General features: G+C 39.4%; 1 protein-coding gene across 3 annotated transcripts; it reads right to left on the minus strand.

The window, feature by feature from the left end:
- Positions 1 to 520: 520 nt before the first annotated feature.
- On the minus strand, positions 521 to 18,783 carry LOC121948440 (centrosome and spindle pole-associated protein 1-like). 3 transcript variants are annotated; one of them, XM_042493837.1, is made up of 28 exons: positions 18,688 to 18,783; positions 17,689 to 17,790; positions 17,298 to 17,370; positions 16,052 to 16,155; positions 15,407 to 15,472; positions 13,786 to 14,090; positions 13,592 to 13,677; positions 12,690 to 12,786; positions 12,339 to 12,396; positions 11,756 to 12,033; positions 10,481 to 10,599; positions 10,191 to 10,332; positions 9,728 to 9,839; positions 7,828 to 7,975; positions 7,553 to 7,681; positions 7,003 to 7,115; positions 6,762 to 6,911; positions 6,467 to 6,610; positions 5,070 to 5,183; positions 4,720 to 4,786; positions 4,327 to 4,453; positions 3,784 to 3,923; positions 3,581 to 3,700; positions 3,153 to 3,193; positions 3,007 to 3,067; positions 2,114 to 2,223; positions 1,708 to 1,864; positions 521 to 947 (listed from the first exon to the last, which is right to left on the minus strand). In XM_042493837.1, exons 1-28 carry the CDS (start codon positions 18,688 to 18,690, stop codon positions 775 to 777), a joined length of 3,339 nt encoding a protein of 1,112 aa, XP_042349771.1. In that variant the 5' UTR covers positions 18,691 to 18,783; the 3' UTR covers positions 521 to 774. The 3 variants fall into 3 exon arrangements, with proteins under 3 accessions (XP_042349771.1, XP_042349770.1, XP_042349772.1); XM_042493836.1 differs by having other exon boundaries at positions 7,505 to 7,681; XM_042493838.1 differs by lacking the exons at positions 521 to 947; positions 2,114 to 2,223 and having other exon boundaries at positions 1,735 to 1,864; positions 7,505 to 7,681.
- Positions 18,784 to 18,849: the final 66 nt, after the last annotated feature.

The following is an 18,849-nucleotide window of genomic DNA, read 5'->3' on the forward strand; positions in this document are numbered from 1 at the left end:
AAAACAACAAAAAAGACAAAAAAATTACCTCAGAAACACAAAATTACTGGACACAAAAGACAAAAAAAAGGCACAAAATTGTCACTGAGACATAGAACAACTGCAAAGAGACAAAATGACTAAAAAAGACACAAATGACAAAAAAGTACAATTACCTTAGTTATAAAACAACTGCATGAGACAAAAAACAGCGAAAAAAGACACAAAATTACCTCAGACATAAACCGACTACAGACACAAAAGGACAATGAGACAAAAAACACAAAAAAATCCCTTACATATATTAATCTATAATAGTCACATGTACACACATTAAGTATTTGTGAAGACAAAACTCCACATGAATTACAATTGAAGTCAATGTTTATAATTTATAAATGTAGAATTGTGAATTTACAAAGTATGGCCTACATCTTGTATGTGAGATCTTATGTATCATAAAAGCAACTGGAGAACATTTAGTTTTGTACATTTGAGTGCGTGGTGTGAAACAATCAAAACACACAGTTTGTATAATTAAAATATAATTTATTTAAGACATAATTTAGTCATTAATAAAATAGTAAATAAACAAAAACATGAGTTGTCACTGTAACAGATATTGAGGTTCTCTGATTTAACAAATGATTTAACAAAAAGTACACTCCCATCAGTTATCATTTTTCAGACATTCATATTGATGTGTTGTTATAAAAGCCAAGTCATAAAATCATGATGTCTTTATTCAAAGACAGACGGGGCGGCTGTGTCGAGGCGAGCTCGGGGGACACGGTGCTACGTCTTTAGCCGCTCCCTCCTTGAGGGTCGGTCCAAACATTTCAGTGTGTCTGATGTTCCCGGCCGCATCCAGGGATCCGTGGAGACGGTTTCCACGGAGCTTTGATGGTTGTGATTGCCGAGAGAAAACTGAGGAGGGGAGCAGCTGTCATCAGACAGATCCAGAGGTCCTAAGGAAGACACAGTGAAACACTGTAAGAGTTAAATAACAAACTTAGATACCTACATGTCCTTAAAACCAGTCTTTTGGATGAAAGAATCACCATTTATTAACTGCTACAGAACTCACTGTCTCTATCATCACTAATAATATCTAAACAAATATTTGCAATGCTTTTCTATATCCACTTTTAATAAAAGCTCCCATGATTTTTTTTTTTTGAAAACTGGCTGTATTTAATGACCCCTGGGCTTTTGGAGCCTATTAAAGCCTTAATGTAGAATATTAATTCAGACATTTATGAAAAAAGCCATCCTGGAAAACCACTGCTTTTCTTTTTTCTTGTATTCCTCTAAATAACTTAAAATATTAAGGCCGTTACACACCAAGGCCACAGTCAGCTGTCCGCCCACTTTGGACCTTTCGTCAAAACAGAAACGTTTCCGGATTGGTTGTGCTGGTGTTCACTGGTGCACAGTAAATATGCTTTGTTCTTTCACTATATATTTGTATTGTTAATGTGCTAACTGGATAACCAGCATCATGACGGTCTTCTGGTTTCTAGTATTACAGATGGCCGCTGTCTGCTAGTATGGAGAGGTATCTCCCCTCACGCAGGCGCTGAATGTAAATCCTTGCAGTCGATTTTGTGTGTTTCTGTGCAACATGAGGCAACAAAGAAGGGGGCTTTTGTCGCCCCTAGTTCTCTGATGTCGGCTTGGTGTGACACAGTCTTAAGAACCAGCAGAACTGAATCTTTCAAGTCGTACCAGCTGTGTTGCCACGCCGACCAAGAGCCATCAGGCGACCTGTCCTGTCCCGGTTCCCCGACTCACCGCTGGGCTCAGCTTCCTGCAGCAGTCTGCTACCTGATTGGCTGCAGTAGTCACCATGTTGGCTGAAGGGCTGGCTGGAAGCAGCTCGGTCCTGAAACAACCAGAGGACATCAAGACGAGGCTTTAGGATTAAAGAAACAATTAAACCTCATTAATTGTAGCGTTTAAGCTCACAGGGGCACATGATTATTGTTAAAGCTGAACCACACAACAGAGAGTTGTGACGTGTGTGTGTGTGTGTGTGTGTGTGTGTGTGTGTGTGCGCATGTGTGTGTGTGTGTGTGTGTGTGAGTGTGTGTGTGCACGCATGTGTGTGTGTGTGTGGTGTAGAGCAGAGTACCTGGGGGCGCTGTGGCTGTTTGGCCAGCCTTCTCCTCTCCCTGGCTGACAGCAGAGGAGCTTTTTCAAGCTCTGGGGTTTGCGGCACTGGAAAGGCATCGCCCAAGGGATCTCCACACACACCACACACACACCACACACACCACACACACCACACACACACACAGGCAAAATTAGCCCCAGGCATCTTAAATACACAAACTAGGATACACAGTGCTAATGTTGGTTGTCCCCACATCTTTCCTTCTACTCTGTTCCACTCCTCTATATTTACATTAACCTGATAATACTAGATACTTAAATATATAAATAATACAATAAATAGTTAATGATCAGTTAAGCTGTCTGCACTTTATTGAGCAAGATCTACTTAATAGATGCAGAGCTCTGTTTTTGGGTTAACCTTACATTATTTCAAGATTCAGGAGATTCATAAGTAACTGATTTCTAAAGTTGTAGAAACACTGCACTCTTTTTAGTTAAAATCCAAGGAGATGATCTCTTTGCATTTAAAGGATTAAAACATCAACTCTGCCTCGAGATCACATCAAACTTTAAAAATAATGCTTCGTATCCCACGGCATAAAGTTGATTTTTTAATCCTTTAAAACACTAACAGATAATCAGATAAGTACACTGTTTCTATGACTTTAGTTTGATTTTCTTCAGGAACACAAACTCAAAAGTCACTTCTGATGTTTGTGTTCCAAGGACAAAAATCCAAATTCATCAGTTCTGTAGGAGCTCTGAGAGTTTTTGGTGGTTGAGGGTTGTGAAACAGAGAGATCCCAAACTCCCAATTATTCTCAAATGTCTGCACCTGTATGCTGCAAGATGACGTCTTTATTTAAATAATGATGTAAAAATGCCTTTATGAAAATATGGTGTTCCTACCAATGAAAGCACTCTCTGACTCCAGCAGGGAATCTCTTGCAGATCCCCCCAACACACTCCTCTGAAACATAAAACACACAGCAGATATTAACCAGATGGAATCAGGCGCTTTTTTCAAACCAAACAATGTTTTCTTTTCGACTCACCAGATAATCGTTTTGCTGTGGTGGGGACAGGTCAAAATAATCTGCAGCACAAGAGTGATATTATTAAATGTCTTTTTCCATAAGCACTGAATTATTAAAAGCCACTAATGGCAATAATGTGATGTGATCTGGATAAAAAAAGTATGCTGATGCAGATGGGACTGACTGCTTTGTGACTGGAATGAGATCTTATTAGTCAGGTTTCCGTTTTGGCACAGATCTAATGTCAATATCAGGTGTAAACGAGGCCATACAGAAGACATTATCATCCCAAACATCCACATTACAAAAAAAAGTGGCATGAAAAATCAGACCAACTGTCGACCAGTAATATGAGTAAATGAAAATAAACTGTTCTGTCACACATCGAGCTCTAATTCATATTCCTGCAAAGGGATAAATAGGACTTAAATGCAGCGAGCTCTGACCGTCCTGAACTGTCGACCTCTGGCTGCTGAACTGATATGGATCTCTATAGTCCCGCCTTCTTCTGCCTCCTCCGTCCTCCGGTTTTGTAGCGTCGCTGAAGCCCAGCCTGGACTCACCGTCTGACACAGCAGAATTATAAGCTGTGATCAGTTGTATGTGTGTTTGTTTGAGTACAATTCAGACTGTAAGTCTTGTGTAGTACCTGGGTATTTGAGCTGAAGGGAGTCGTGGATTCGCAGCAGGTTTCTGGGCTCCATGTTTCTGGAGTTGGGCCGTCGTACCGGCGCTTGGAGCCGCAGCCTGGCCATGTCAAACACGTCCACCGGGGGGCGCTCTCGATGTCTGCACAGACACAGACCAGAACACACACAAATGCTTACAAGCTTACCTGGTGTCAAAAGGCACAGCAGAATCTTCACACTCATTGTTAACCATAAAGTCTGAGAAAAAGGAGGAATTCATTCATGAACTTATGAATTACAAAAAAAAATTTTGTTGTATGCAGAGTTACCAAGGTTGGGTGTTTTCTGCAGAAAGTTCAGTCTAAAAATGATCTTCATGTAACCATAATAAGAACTTTAAGTTCTTTATCATTCAAACATTGCTGAACTGAAAACTTCTTCACTAGACAAAACATACATCAGTAAGTTGATATTAATATTTTAGGCATAAGATGACACATAAGGTGCACGTAATGTGATAAATGAGGTTTACAGTAAGAGTGATGTCCGTGCTTCTGTCTGACCTGTCACTCAGGGGAGAGTCTAAGTCCTCCCAGTCGCCCTGCTGCAGACGACCCTCCAGCCGCTTCTGCTCACTGCGGAGCTGCCGACGCAAAGCTGACAGCTCGCTGAACACATCGTGCTGATCACCTGAAAACACACACACACACACACACACACACACACACACATTCTACATCTGCAACAGTACTTTCACGAGCTACACTAATTTTCAGTACACAGCTAGATCATATGACAGATGTGTTACAGCAATGGACCAGGGACTCTGGAAAGAACTGTACCACCTGGTTTTTACACTGTCCATGCAACAAACCGCCAAATCTGCAGTTTCTTAGTATTTGGTTCAAACATTTCTTGCTCAGGTGACTTCTTTAACTGCCTGGCTGATACTGTACCTGCAGCTCGAAGCTGATTCCTACGAGCAGGGACTGGAGGGGACTGAAGACCGGACAGAGAGCGCTCCTGTGGGACAGACAAGTGAGAAGTTATGAAAACTGAGATATTTAAAACAGGAATGCACGATAATGGATTTCTTGCCACATGCCAATAAATAACAACTAATTTGGCCAATAACCAATGCTGATATATATCCATTTTTTCATTCCTCACTTTAAAGATCGCCAGCTCTCTTCTGTAGTATATATACTGTTGTATATATAGTACCATATTATCGTGCATCCCTAATCCAAAGGGTGTGTGTTTGTGTGTGTGTGTGTGTGTGTGTGTGCGTGTGAGGAAGACTCACAGAGAGGGGAGCAGTAGAGTGCTGGCTGTCAACAGTGGGGGGTCTGGGGCTGTACTGGTGTAGCCCATGTTTCCTCTGCAGAGTGGGGATTGGAGGTGAGGGCTCCCTGTGGACCTAAGAACACACAGACACCCAATAAATGCATAAACATTGCAAATGCATATTAAATCAAATGTAAATTCATAGTTGTCACCCGCTGTCCATTTTGGTGTAAATTAAGACTGCCAAGAGAAAATATAGAGTGCCTAAGTAAAAGTATCAAGGGACATGCTACTGAACAGTCCTTTACAAAGTAACTTGTTTGAAATAAAGCATGCACAATACTTTAACCCGCCTTCATTTAACATTTATAAGCAGTATAAAAACATCTGAAAATTGTTTTTCACCTGCCAAATTATTATTCTGTCTGCCACCAGAAGGAGGTCTGATTTACGGAAAATAAAAACTTAGGAAAGGTCATGAGTTGGTGATCGCTTTAGATGCAGCTGCTGAAAAGAGCCATGATCTGTTATGAGACCAATAAAAAGAAAAACAAATGTGCATATCCAGATTAAAAAATGTCTCATAACGTGTGCTTTTTTTAATCTGGTGGAATTATTTTTCAGTCAAAGTTGAAACAGCAAAGATATGATGGGTTATAGTGTGATTTGCCGTGCCCGCCAAATTGACTCCGATAGAACTGAGAGTCTGGCTCACTGATCGCTGTGACTCATGATCTTTTCTTGTGTTTTCCTTGACGGCAAAAGTGCATCAACAAGCTGGCGACCAAACAGAAAAAGAACAGTGCTTTTGTTTTCCCCCAATAGCCATCAGTAGCTATCCTCCGTTTCCAAAGAGCGTCAATTGAAGTTCTGCAGTTACTACCTCCGGTCGCAAAAATGGCAGACGGTGAAACAAATGAAGTAATGAAAATAATTTTTAAAACAAAATGCAGTGTGTGCTGTGTTGTTGGTAGTTTCTCTCTGGGGAATATGGAAATATAACTTACTTTCAGTCAGCTGGCCATCAGCTATAGTCTATGTAGTGTTTCTTTGCAACATGAAACAGAACGGTAGGACCCAAGGCAACATTTTACCACATGGATCATCACGAAAAATTATCTTTTGGACAACATAAAATGTCCTTTTTAGGAAAACAATAAGTTCTTGTCTGTCATTTTATTTTTCACTGCCTTTAACGACAGCTATGTGCTCAGATTACACAGCTTACACTGAAACTGTGGAAGTTGGTGGTAATATATAGTAAAATATGTTAAAATCATCACATTATTTGAATGATATTGAAACTAACATTTTCTGAACTTCACAGCATCTCATTTTACACTTGTTGCAACTTTTTAATGTCTCTAATCTGCAGTGTGATGGTGTTTGTTGTCGAGGAGTCGTCGGTGAACTGACCTCCTCCAGCCGAGCCTGCCTCTCCCTCTCATACTGCCTCCTCAGCGCTGCGCTCTCCTTCTCCTCTGCTTCAGTCTTCTTCCTCTCCATTTCCTTCTTCCTCTGTTCAGCCAGCTGAATCAGCTCTTCATTCTTGGCCTTTTGCTAAGACACACAGGGAGAATACATTTGAACTTCTGCAAATGTTATCACACTTCCCTGGCATCTAGTATTTTCACATAATTAAAGGATTAAGTGCAAATTATTAGACACAAGTAAAAACGCTGCCCATGACTTCAATTTTTTTAACCCTCACCTCCATTTCCTTCCGTTTCTTCCTCTCCTGCTCTTCATCATACTCCCTTTGGATGCGAGCCCTCTGCTCTGCAAGCCTCTTTTCTTCTTTCTCCTCCTCAAGTCTTGTTCGTTCCCTCTCCTCTGCCTTTTTCAGCATTTTCTCGTCAATCTGGAAGCAAACCCAGAATAATGAGACAACACAAATGAACACAAGGTCTAAAAGATGGTCAGCTGATGGCAGAAGTGCTACTCAGAGGTACCTGCTGTTTGAGGTAAGCTTTGTACTTGTCCTGCTCGTGGAGTTGCTGCTGGGTAGGCTGGTTGGCAAACACGTTGCCTCTGGCAAACTGGGGGGTTTGGACATGGGTGAAACCTACAAAAACACAGAAACGTGAAGAAATTCTACATATGTAAGGCCAAAGAAGTTTCTTTTCTAAAAATCTCACTGAGCGGTAGCTAAGGACATCTGTATGTTAGAAGGTGTAGCACAAATCGTTACTGCTGCTATGCTGTGGTGCTTGTGTCAATTTTTCAGCTGCAAATATGATTTTTTTTGTTTTTTAATAAAATCCTGAATGAGCTATAGGCATTCAGTTTGCTGTGCACTGTTTTTTGTCTTTAACAGTGCTTTGTGACTGTGTGAAAAGTATTATTACAATATTTGTTACTGTTACTGTTTGTTTGTTACTGTTCTAGAGCAGGCGGTAAACTTGCTCCAACATACATGGCTACAACACATTGAGAAGAAGAAGGTTACGGTACCAGAAAGTCTTTCACTAGTGTCATGGCTACTGTAATCTGTTACAGTACCAGAGACCCTCTCGTTGGGGTCAGGGAGCTCCGCTCGGCGGGCCGTTATGGCAGCCGTGGCCCTCCTCTGCCGCTGCTCCGGGTTAATGTAGGCCTCCTCATTCAGTTTGTGCATCTGGTTGAGGTCAGCTGGACACAAGAAGAGCAAGTAAGAACGAATTAGTTGAGGACAAAGGCGTGTGTGTAATTATTTCGCAGGATAAAAAGTTGTAAAAAAAAAAAAAGAAAATATGTTTGACAGTATTGTATAAAACAGACAATATACACAAGCATACCGATGAGATTTCCAGTGCTGTCTCTGAGTGGAGCTCCTCCTCCACCTCGACCCCACGGCTGGTGGTTCTTCATGTCGGCCTCCAGCTGGGCCTCGTAACGCTCCCTCTCCTCCCTCTCCAGACGCCTCTGTTCCTGTTGCTCCTGGATCTACAGCACAGAATGTTCTCGGTTACACCAAAAAACTCAAATGACAAATCCTAATTCTCTAAACACTAACAAATATTCCTTAATATCACCTAATGTTCTTCACAACACTTCCATCAGGTAAACCTTTGTGATTAAAATATATTACATTGTCTGAGAATAATATGGTTCAATAAAAAGCACATTTATCAAGATGCTTATTGTGTAAAACCAAAAACATGAAAATATTCCGGATTACAGTTAAAGTAAACTTTCAAACATAAAGAATTGACACCTAAACCCCTATAGAAGAGAGGCCATTTAAAAGTAAGATGAATATATTTTGGTATAGGAATGATGATTGATCTGAGATGTTTATTTTGACCACCCTGATTTAAAAAATAAAAAAAGTAACATAATTAAAAGGCTAGTCTGGAAGGAACTTATTCATAGTCAGTGTATTACCTACAGTAGATGGAGGTTGGCATGCTCCAGTTTTGGAGAAGCAGGCAGGAGCACCGCCACTGAAGCTAAGCAACGTACTGCTGTGTGGCCTGATGGCAAGATAAAGCTGTGAAAATATTCCAAATGTAGCAAACACTAATATGGAGAGTTTTTTTTAAGAGGCGTATTGCTGCTGCTCCTGTCCACAGCATTACATTGGGTAGCTTCTGTGGCAAGCCTCCTGCCTACTTCTCCAAACTGAGGGTGAGGCAACATCCTTTACTGAATTTAATAGTAATTATGGATAAGTACCTTATACACCACTTCAAAAGATCCAAACTATCCCTTTAAGTTCCAAAATCAGCCTGACAAACAACCCAAGCGCATTAGCGACGAGCCACCTGGTGAATCTTTGTGTGAGTCTGCAGTGATCATGTGCAAGCTAAGCCAAGAAGTAGAGAGGATTTTTGTCGCTTCAGTATCATAAAACAACTAGAGGAGAGAGATAAAGGATTGGGATGGAACTGAGGTGGCACTGGGATGTAAAGTAACAGCTGTCTAGGGGGATATCTCACAAACACCTCTACAGGCATCAACAAATCGATGGGGATCTAAGGGTGTAACTTACACTTAAACTTTTAATCTTAACTTGATCACTTTTACCGTGTCGTAAAGCTCGCTGTTCCCTCTGCTGGAAGCTTCCTGCCAACATACCACATACAGGGATGCAGTGAAAGTTAAAAGTAACCTGCAGCCACTTTATTTTTTACTCTCTCCTTATGTCGTTTTTTACAAAGCAGGACCTGAGTCAAGGTGATGCTGTTCAAACGCAGAATTGATAATTGTTTTGAGTTTAATGTTGCATGTACCTCACCACCATTAAAAACGAAGGTTCACCCTCAATGTGTTTTCCAAGGCTTTAAAAACATAAAATGAATGAATAAAAAAAGTCCTTAACTACAATTATTTATCAACGTTCAAAAGTTTTATCTGTAAATGTATGACTTTTTTTTTAATTTAACTTTATTAACAGCATCCTCTGAAAATGTTTAATTAAAAAAAAAACTTTTATGCAGTAATCCATTTGAATTAAATCCACATCCATTAACATTTTGCTTTGCTTTGACCTGATTTTTTAAGTCTCAGCCTGCCAAATGTTAGGATTTGTTCTGAGAAAAGAACTAACTGGAAATTCCTTTCATGTACTTGTTGAATAAGTATTAAAACAAAGTAATTAGATCTAAACATCAGAACTGGAGTTCTCTGTGTTTTACGGGAAAATTAAAATGATAATTTAATGGATGATGATGGCAGTGGGGAGGTTCAACCTACCTGCTGTTTCAAAGCCTCCCTGTAGCTCAGAATCCTCTCCCTGGTTGCTCTGGATCTGTCTGAAGGAAAAACCCTGACTTGCGAGTCCACTGTAGCAGCCTCAGTGCTCTGCCTGTTAGGGAGAATTGCAGAGGTACACCATCATTTTGTTACATTGTCTTATTAGATCTCATTGAAATTACATTCAGTTTTATGAGGCAAAAGCAATTCCATTATGGGCACGAGTCAATTCTACGATATAATGGGGCAAAAGTTTACAAGAAGTTACACAATTGTCTTTGTTATTTTAGCTCATACATCCGAAAAACGATCAGTTTCATTGAAATAGGTTGCATTGGCAAAACCACCAAATGACTGAGAGGAAGTCGCCTGTGTGTTGGTAAAGCAGATAAATTTACTGCCATTCATTTTCTGACCATGCTTTCCAGGCCAAAGTGCTAAAAAGTGAAGAGGAGATATTTACTGTATGGGAGGCTCAGGGAAGCTGCTCCCACTGTGCTGGCTGTGAGGACTGTGGTGACCAAACTGACTGGGCAGAGCTCCCCCCGGTGGTGCGTTCCAGTAGGACATGGGAAGACCGGCGCCAGGAACAGACAAGTGACCATCTGGACAGAAAAATTAAAAACACACTTTATTTTTTGACTATAATGCTGAATGTAGCATATTTGTATAGGCTACTACGAATATGTTCACTGAGTGCGAAGTATAACATCAACAAGAAAAGCTCCCAACAAACAGGAGATTAGTGCTTACAGTAGGCCATGTTTGGGTCAAGCAGGTTTCTGGTGCTGTAGTAGTGATGAGGCTCTCCATACGGGCTCCTGTAGGCATCGCTGAGAGTAGATGGAGGATGAGGAGCAAACAAGGGGATTCTGGAGATACAAAGCAGGTAATCAAAGCAGGTGTTGTTATATAACACAGTGTCTCATCTGCAAATCTAAAACCATCTATAGGTCTTGTATTTCTGGCTGTAAGAGCTGTGCAGTCTGAGGTTAACTAACTGGGCCAGAATAATCTTGAGCTGAAAGTTGTTTAATTCCAACAATTGTGAAAAATTACACGTCAAATGACTTTCCAGCAACCTGGCAAAAATAACCATCTGTCAAAACTGGCTATGACCAGAGTTTAAAGTTATTATCCTTTGAGAAACACTGTTTTTACATTTTCCATAGTCAGTGGAAGCTTCTGCTATTCATGCTCTGGATTCATAGACATAAACAGGATATTTTCTAATTTTATTTAACTGATATCCAACTCTGTTCTTAGTATTCACCCTCCCACAGCCAAATTTTAAATCGGCCAAGCCATAACAGGAATTGTGATGTATTTGCCACTAAGGAAGTGGAAGGACAGAAAAACTGATTCACCAAAGTATCACAATTTTTCAAAAATAATTTTAATTGATTTTTCTTTTTTTAAATGGATGAACTGATATAATTCAAATGCAGAGGTGGAAAATAAGTTGCCCCTTTTATTGTGGTATTCGATGAAGGATTTCATATCGGGTTCAAGATAAACAAAGCTGACGCAAAAAGCAAAGAATGGTGGACGGTCCAAGGACACGGACCTTCAGCTGCGTGAGTAGAAACTTGTATTCAGCCATTCTTAGTGTATTTATCACTCGTATGCAGTATTCTTAGTGTATTTATCCCCATGGTCTAGTGTTAAAAAAAACCCACAATGAATTGTAATATCAAATCGCAATACTTAAAAATCGCAATGCATATCTAATTAGCATCCAAATGCTGTGATAATAGAGGAGGTAAGCATATCATCGCAGCCCTAATTGCCACTGAGGTTAGTGCTGACCACAATCGTTCATCAACAATGCATTTACAAATTAAGACAAGTCATTCTGAACATTTTTTGACAGTGAATTATTTTTGCAGGGAGTAATGAAACAAAAATCTGCAGCAACAGGGAGCTGTTTATGTAGCGTTAAACTGCACTTGACCACATGTCACCAAATGAATCAACACTGAAATCTAGAGAATTGCAGCTTATATAAAGCTCAAGTACAAGGGATACCTGGGTGTGTCCACGGCTCTGGGGAAGGAGGGGGCAGCTGGCTGGCTGCTGGGAGATAGACCTCCTCCCCCGAGGTTCAGGGCAGAGCTGTACTCCAGCAGAGGGGACTGAAAGGCGACATGGGGCTGCTCAGGAGGAGGCATCTCTCTGTCTCTAACACCCATCTTCACATTGTTAGGTAGACCTCTGGATGATGTTTCACTTCCCCCTGTGGCTGAAGGCTCCAGAATCTGAGGATCTTCTCTCCTGCTCAGTCCAAACTGCCTGATGCGGTCCGGCTGAAAGCAAAACTGAAAGATTGATATCTTCCCTCAACTCTGATTCCATCATATCTTCTCCATTTTAAATTTAGATGAACTAAAATATATATTTAAGATTATACTGCACTTATAGAGTTTGCTATGAACAAAAATTTTGTCCATGTTGGCTGAGACACAACCATCATTCACAGATTATTCTCTACAAATGTAGCAGAACTCAAAATGGTCAGTCAATGTGTATCCACCCACTGTGACCTTACAAATAATCCACAACCTTCTTGACTAAAAACTAAATGAGAGTTGGTTGTCAGATGCCAGCTGACCTGTTTCTCTGGATCATTTGCTCCTGTCGCAGCAACTTTCAGCTCCAAATCTTTCTCCCTGCAACAAGGACACACACATAGTTGCAGGTACAGGAGTTTAGGGTTTTGCTCAATAACACTTTGAGAAGACACGAAGCCCTTAACAGACACATTATGTGTTGCCATGATGCCCCTAAAAAGCTTATCTATCCCACATGATTGGAAAAACACATGACAAATACCTGATGATGATTTATCTACTGTTGCAGCAATTGCACATCTCAGTGAATTTGTGTCAGCTACCTACCTCAAGTGTGCATATTATTTCAGTGTTACACTGTATAAAAAAGATAAGGATCGCTGACAACTCACCTCTTCTTGTTTCTGTGCTGTTCAGCTATCTGCTCCTGCAGCTCCTGTCTGTAGCGCACCTTCCTCCTCTGTAAGGCATCTTCTGTATCGGTTGCTCCTGAGAAGATTCATTTATTTATTTATTTTTAATAGGGACACAGCATATTGAAGAACATCAGTATAAAATACAAATGTAAATATGCCAGAGTTGGCAGGCCTGCTAATTTACATCCGTAGTCCCTTGGCAGGTAATAAACAATAGAAAAGTCAAGAAAAAAAGAACAAAAAAAACAACAATTCATACAGAAAACTAATGTGACGAGACAGCATTTAATAAAAAAGGGGGGCCATCGTTTCTTAGTAACGATTAAACGTTAGTGACGTTTCCCAGTATCGTTTCTTTCTAGTAGTTTTGTGAATCTTGTTTGGTAATCCATCACTACATTAAAATAAGCTTAAAGGGAACTTATGCTTTCCCTTATTTTCTGACATATATTGTTACAATGTCAGATGTTGACACTGAATGTGGATAAAGTTTGAAATAATGAGGTAAACAGATGTAAAAGTGATCCCCGTGAGCAAAAATCTCAGGCTTTAGACCAAAATGAATACTGTTTGACTGATATCAAATAATGATAGTTTTTTTTAAACATGTAATCTTGGTTGCCGTTGTTGTTAATTTCTCATCACCTTCAGATAATAATGTAATCATGTTCCAGTAAAAACCCAAAATACAAAAAGTATGTATCTAAAAATGAGCATAACAGACCCCCTTTAAGAAAACTGTTACCAACCAATAACTCTTATAAGAACTGTCCTTTCAGAAGAAAAAGCACACGCTCAAATCCATTTTATTTCTCATGATTAAATAGTAACCAAATGCTATTTTTAAAACAAATGCAAAATAAAAAACACTGTTTTACCTATTATAAGGCCAGTAGCAAACTCAGCATCCTCATTTTTGGTCAGTGCTCTCGATCCCCTGCCCATCAGATTCTCCATCTTTCCTCTGGAAAAAGCCGAATACAAACAGATTGACAGGAACATTAAATAAGGACGGACAACAAATCAGCTATTTTATATCATCCTTTTAACACACATACATGAATAAACATACCTGCCATCAGTTTTATTGGACCGTCTCTTCTCAAAACCGGCCTCGGTCCCTGTATGTCTGCGTCTTCTTCCTTCCATCAGCTCTTTCAAGTACTCGTCCTCCTCTGAGTCCTCATCCAGTGGCTTCCCCAGCCTGTCATGATGCCTTGGAAATACAGAATACTGCTCCTCGTCTTCTTCGGCACCGAGGTTTTTAACCTCGGCGAGGCGCAACCCCCTACTGTCCTCGGTCAGAGTGGCTGCATCCCTCCGTGAGGGGGGTCGCTGTTTGGGAAGAACAACTGTATCGTCTTCAAGCAGCTGTTGCTAAAGGAAACATGGTTGTAAGAGGAAAGGTTGGTTAAAAAGAGAGTGTAAAGATATCATCAGGTCCTCATTGACTATTTCAAACATAAATTTCAAGTTGGGTGCAATAAAAAGCTCAATATATTTTATTTGATCAGTGGATTCAACAGCTTTTGTCAGACATGCCCTCACAGCTACGTCCAGAATTGAATTTGTACTACTACCACTTAGATAGACTCTTGAATAAATCACTTTCTGCAATTCCATTATTTTTGGCAACGTCCACCTTTGCTTTATTACTGTCAGCTAACTATTTCAACTATTTATCCATTCGTGTCAACTGTTTAGTTTAACCATTTCTCTTTTACTGCTTTAACTACTTATTTTAATCATTTACATTAACCACGTATGCATTTCTTTTAGACAGTGTTGTTATGATACTGGAATTTCTAACTTTGATACAGTACTTTGAAATACCACGGGAAAAGTTTGGACATTGAGAGCATACAATTTTAAATTTTTAGATAATATTAACAAGGCTATTACATCACAACGGAGACTGTTCTTTTCTTGATTAGTAGCCCAGAAAAGCAGAATAAATGTTATAAACATTAAAAATAAGAGAGCGTGAGAAAGTGCTGCTGGTACAAAATCAGTATTGAAATAATTTCAAATACTCAGAATCAATATGTATCAACAAATCGCTATTTTTGACAACAACTTTTAGCTAAATATTTCAGATGTGTTCCCTGCAGAACTAGTTTTCACTATGTGACATTTTGTTATAAAATACTCAGGCGTTATCGAAAAATTGAAATGTAGACATATTCTATTAATCAAATCATTATTGTTATTTCAGAAAGTGAGTTGAGCTTCTCCAGTATTTTTCAATGTACCCTCTTAAAACTGCAGAAGTACACTCTGGGCCACAAGTACCTCAAGCTGGAAATCATTGATCTAAACAACAGCAGTATCTGCTCTTTTTCTCACTGTACCTTTTGTCTACTGTAAATGTTTTGAAAAACTTTTAATTAAATCTTTATCCATGAAGAATTAATGAGGAAGTCAGTCAGAGGTTTCACTGATTCCTTCAAGTCTGCTCTACCATAGATTTAGGCTGCCATCCAGAAATAATGTGGAAATTGAGTTATTTTCTTTCATTGAAAAAGTCGGCACATAATACTGTCAAGGTTAAAAGTTAAATGTGTGATATGCCAGCAACTAAGTAGGATTTTTTACATAGAATTTCTTTTAAATTATTTTTTTAACATAACATAATTACCCTGTCCAGTCAATGATCTGACATGATATTCAAAGAGAAGAGAGAAGACATTTACCTTGATAGACCTCCTGTTATCGAGGTGAATTAATGGTCCAGGTTCTACACGGTCAAAGTGCTTCTTCTGTAACATAAAATGTTACAGTCATGATTCCAACATTGTGACTTTTACTCGTCAGAGCTAAAGCTAAAAACTAAAGCTGAAGAGCTAAGAGCTGAGCCTTAACCCAAAGACTGGATTCTCAGTTGTGCCCACCTGTGTAATATTAGTGTAAATAAAGCTTATTTTTACAATACAACTAATGATATTTAACTTAAACACATTGACTACACCACATTAATGGTAAATTTAGTGCATTTAAAACTGTATTTTTTTCCTCATCACTTTGTGATTAACAACATATCCAGAACAAGAAGTGCCAGGTTTCCAAAACAACTTCAATCATGCAACAAATATCCACATCAAGTCAAATGCCTGGTAAAAACACAACTTGGTCATGTAATATTTCTAGACTGTAAACAATGCTGAGGATTATATGGATCATGGGATACTGAGAGCTGCAGGGGATACACCCACTTATAGTACAATTTGTGCCAATGTAAAACCAGAACAAATAAGAGACAGATCTAGAACAAAGCTTGAACTGACCTTTGAACTACAGCCAAACACTCTTAAGTTAACAGGTAAGTCAGTGACAGTCACCTGAGCCATGTAGCGCCTGTAGTCCATACGGAGCTCATGCTGCAGCCTCTGTTTCTTCCTCTCATACTCTACACCGAGGGGCAGACCCACCGTGCAACTCTCCTCTAACAAAACACATCCATTAATTTTTAATAGAGACACAAGGTGAAGAGTTTCTTGCCAAAACAAGACAACCGCCCTCTTAAAGCTACAGTTGGTATTTCTTTTAGAAAAATAACCTTTTGTCGTTTTTGCTTGAACTGTCACTATATCCAGAGTACTACATGCGATAGAAAAAAAGAGTCATATTCCTCCTCTTCCTCCTCATAGTGCTCCTAACAGCATTTGTAAGAAACCATCTTGCCTGAATGAAAACAACCAGTCAAAGCTGAACAGTCTCTAATGCAACTGCCATGTCATCACGTCTAATACTGCTCCCTCAAAAAAAAACAGACTCTCTGATCAAACTGTAAAACTAGGCAGTGCTGATTGAATATGAACTAAGATAATATTACTGCACTGCCTATGTCTTGCCTAAAATGTTTTCACAAGCATTTCTTAATGCCCCATTTAGCTGTAATAGTGAGTGTGTGAACACGAATTAGGTGCAATACTGTTTCCTGCATAGACTAAAAAATCTGAGACCAAACGATCAAAATAGGCAATTATTTGATTATTATTTCTCTCCTTAAATGTTTCCAGAATCATATTTTAATGTACTGTTAAGCCGTAAACTGAAAAAGTTTCGAGCCAAAACCAATGACCGCCCACCAGCCAGAGCTAACGTTCTCATTTTACAGCTTAACAGTTCACTAAAATGTCTCTGAAAACATCTGAGCTGAAAAAAAGGCGATGCTCAACAAAACCTTGGTTCATATTTGATCACTGTTGGCTCATTTGACAGTATGCACGTAGTCCACAAGGAGTTATTGATGTGACTGACAGCTCTGTTAGAGACTTTCACCACAGTTGATTTTTACAAATGCAATTAGAAACATTATGAGGAGGCAGAGGAATATGATTTTTTTTTCACAAATCATCTATCTCATGTTCTATGTCTGGACAGTTGCATCAAATATGACAAAAAGCTATTTTTCTAAAAATTACCAACTTCAGCTTCAAAGAAACAGCATCTATGCTGACAAACACTACTGACATGAAAGCAAGATGCATTATGGGTTATTTTTATGACAGATTTTGAGATTTCATGAAAAGAATCATCTCCATCTCAGAGTTTAAAGGAGGTAAACGTGGAACTGATCTGTACCTTTCCCCTGTGCTGACAACTTGGGAGGGATGTTTTCCTTAACAGTGGACCCATAGGCTCTGCTGGATTTCCCCTGCCAGTCAAAAAAAAGCAATGTCATGCATTAACATTAATGCACAGTAATCACTGCAAAAAGGTCTCGCCAGAGTTTTGTTTACAATTCAAAACAGATATTGAAAGGAGGTCAATCACTCTATACTTATGATCAGCTGATCAATTTCTGCTTTGTGCCTTTTTACAGTGCGTAGTAATCTGTTTTATCAATCCTAGGATACAGCTTACAGTGGTTAATCAAGAGATCATATGCATCAGAATTTAACAAAATCATTTTAGATAATAAGCAGTTGTTTTTCCAGAGGCCAATAACCTAACAACCATCATACCAACTCACCTTTATTTCCATGTAAGGAGGGTCTTGTTCTAAACTGGCTTTATCCTCAGCCACTCTCGCCTTCCGTGCCCTGATGAAGTTCTCCAGCTCGTCATCCATCTCCTTTTGGCAAAGTCACACAAGCCCACTGAGAACACAAATGCCATGCTGGGGCATAATATAGGTACAATACAAAAACTGTGTAAAATGATGAAAGACTCCAGGCTGCAAACGTGATAGTTTTGATATGTGAAGATAAGAACTAATATTCAATAGGCCTAATAACCATTTTGAAATAGGGTTTTCAACTATGTGCCTTCGAGGGCAGAATGTCTACAAGTTTTATCACAACCAAAGACCACAGCAGGAGATTTCACTGGTTAGTTCCATTTCACTTCACTGATGCATTATCTGTGGAGCTGTTTCATCCAAGAGCAGTCTGTTTTGGGGCCTTTCAGCACTGTCATGGGACCATTAGATTTTGTTTTTAAGGTCAGTTCACGTCAGAGGGCAAGCAATGGTAACATAAACCAAATGGGCTGATTAATCACAGTCAACGTCACATGGCGGAATGACATTCATTATATATCATTGGACTCCAAACACAAATCTTACTTCTGACAAATATTGATAAGCGGCCATGTCGATAACGTTACTGTCTCTTTAATTTTCCGTTGTCAGGCAACCACAATTAACACCATAGCGTCACATTCCCTACAGATAGCATAATTAACCCGCTTAACGGTATTAGCTTAGCCGCTATCATTATAAAAAATGCAATAATTTTTATCATTAGTGCAACAATTATAGAGTTTATGACGTTTGATTAGTTTAAAGTAACCTATAGCTTACGTTAGCTAGCTTGTTAGCTCTGACTGAAGGAAAGGCAACCCAAAAACCAAGACTGATACAAAAACTAGGAAAGCTAGCCTTAGCTAGCAACTAGCTCCTAGCCTTGTTAATGTTAGCTTTCTAATGTTATTATCAATATTATTCTCGTAAGCACTAAACAAAACATACCATTAAGCGACGACAGCCATGACATTACCGGATAAGGTAATGTTTGCTCCTTGCAAATGTTGGCGGTGCTTCGATCGTCCACTTTGAGCACAACATAGCGAGCAAGTTTATCGCAATACAGCACCACTTCCGGTGTAGATTTCAAAAATAAAATTCCATGTT

Source organism: Plectropomus leopardus, chromosome 9 (genome assembly GCF_008729295.1).
Source record: "Plectropomus leopardus isolate mb chromosome 9, YSFRI_Pleo_2.0, whole genome shotgun sequence".
Lineage (NCBI taxonomy): Eukaryota > Metazoa > Chordata > Actinopteri > Perciformes > Serranidae > Plectropomus > Plectropomus leopardus.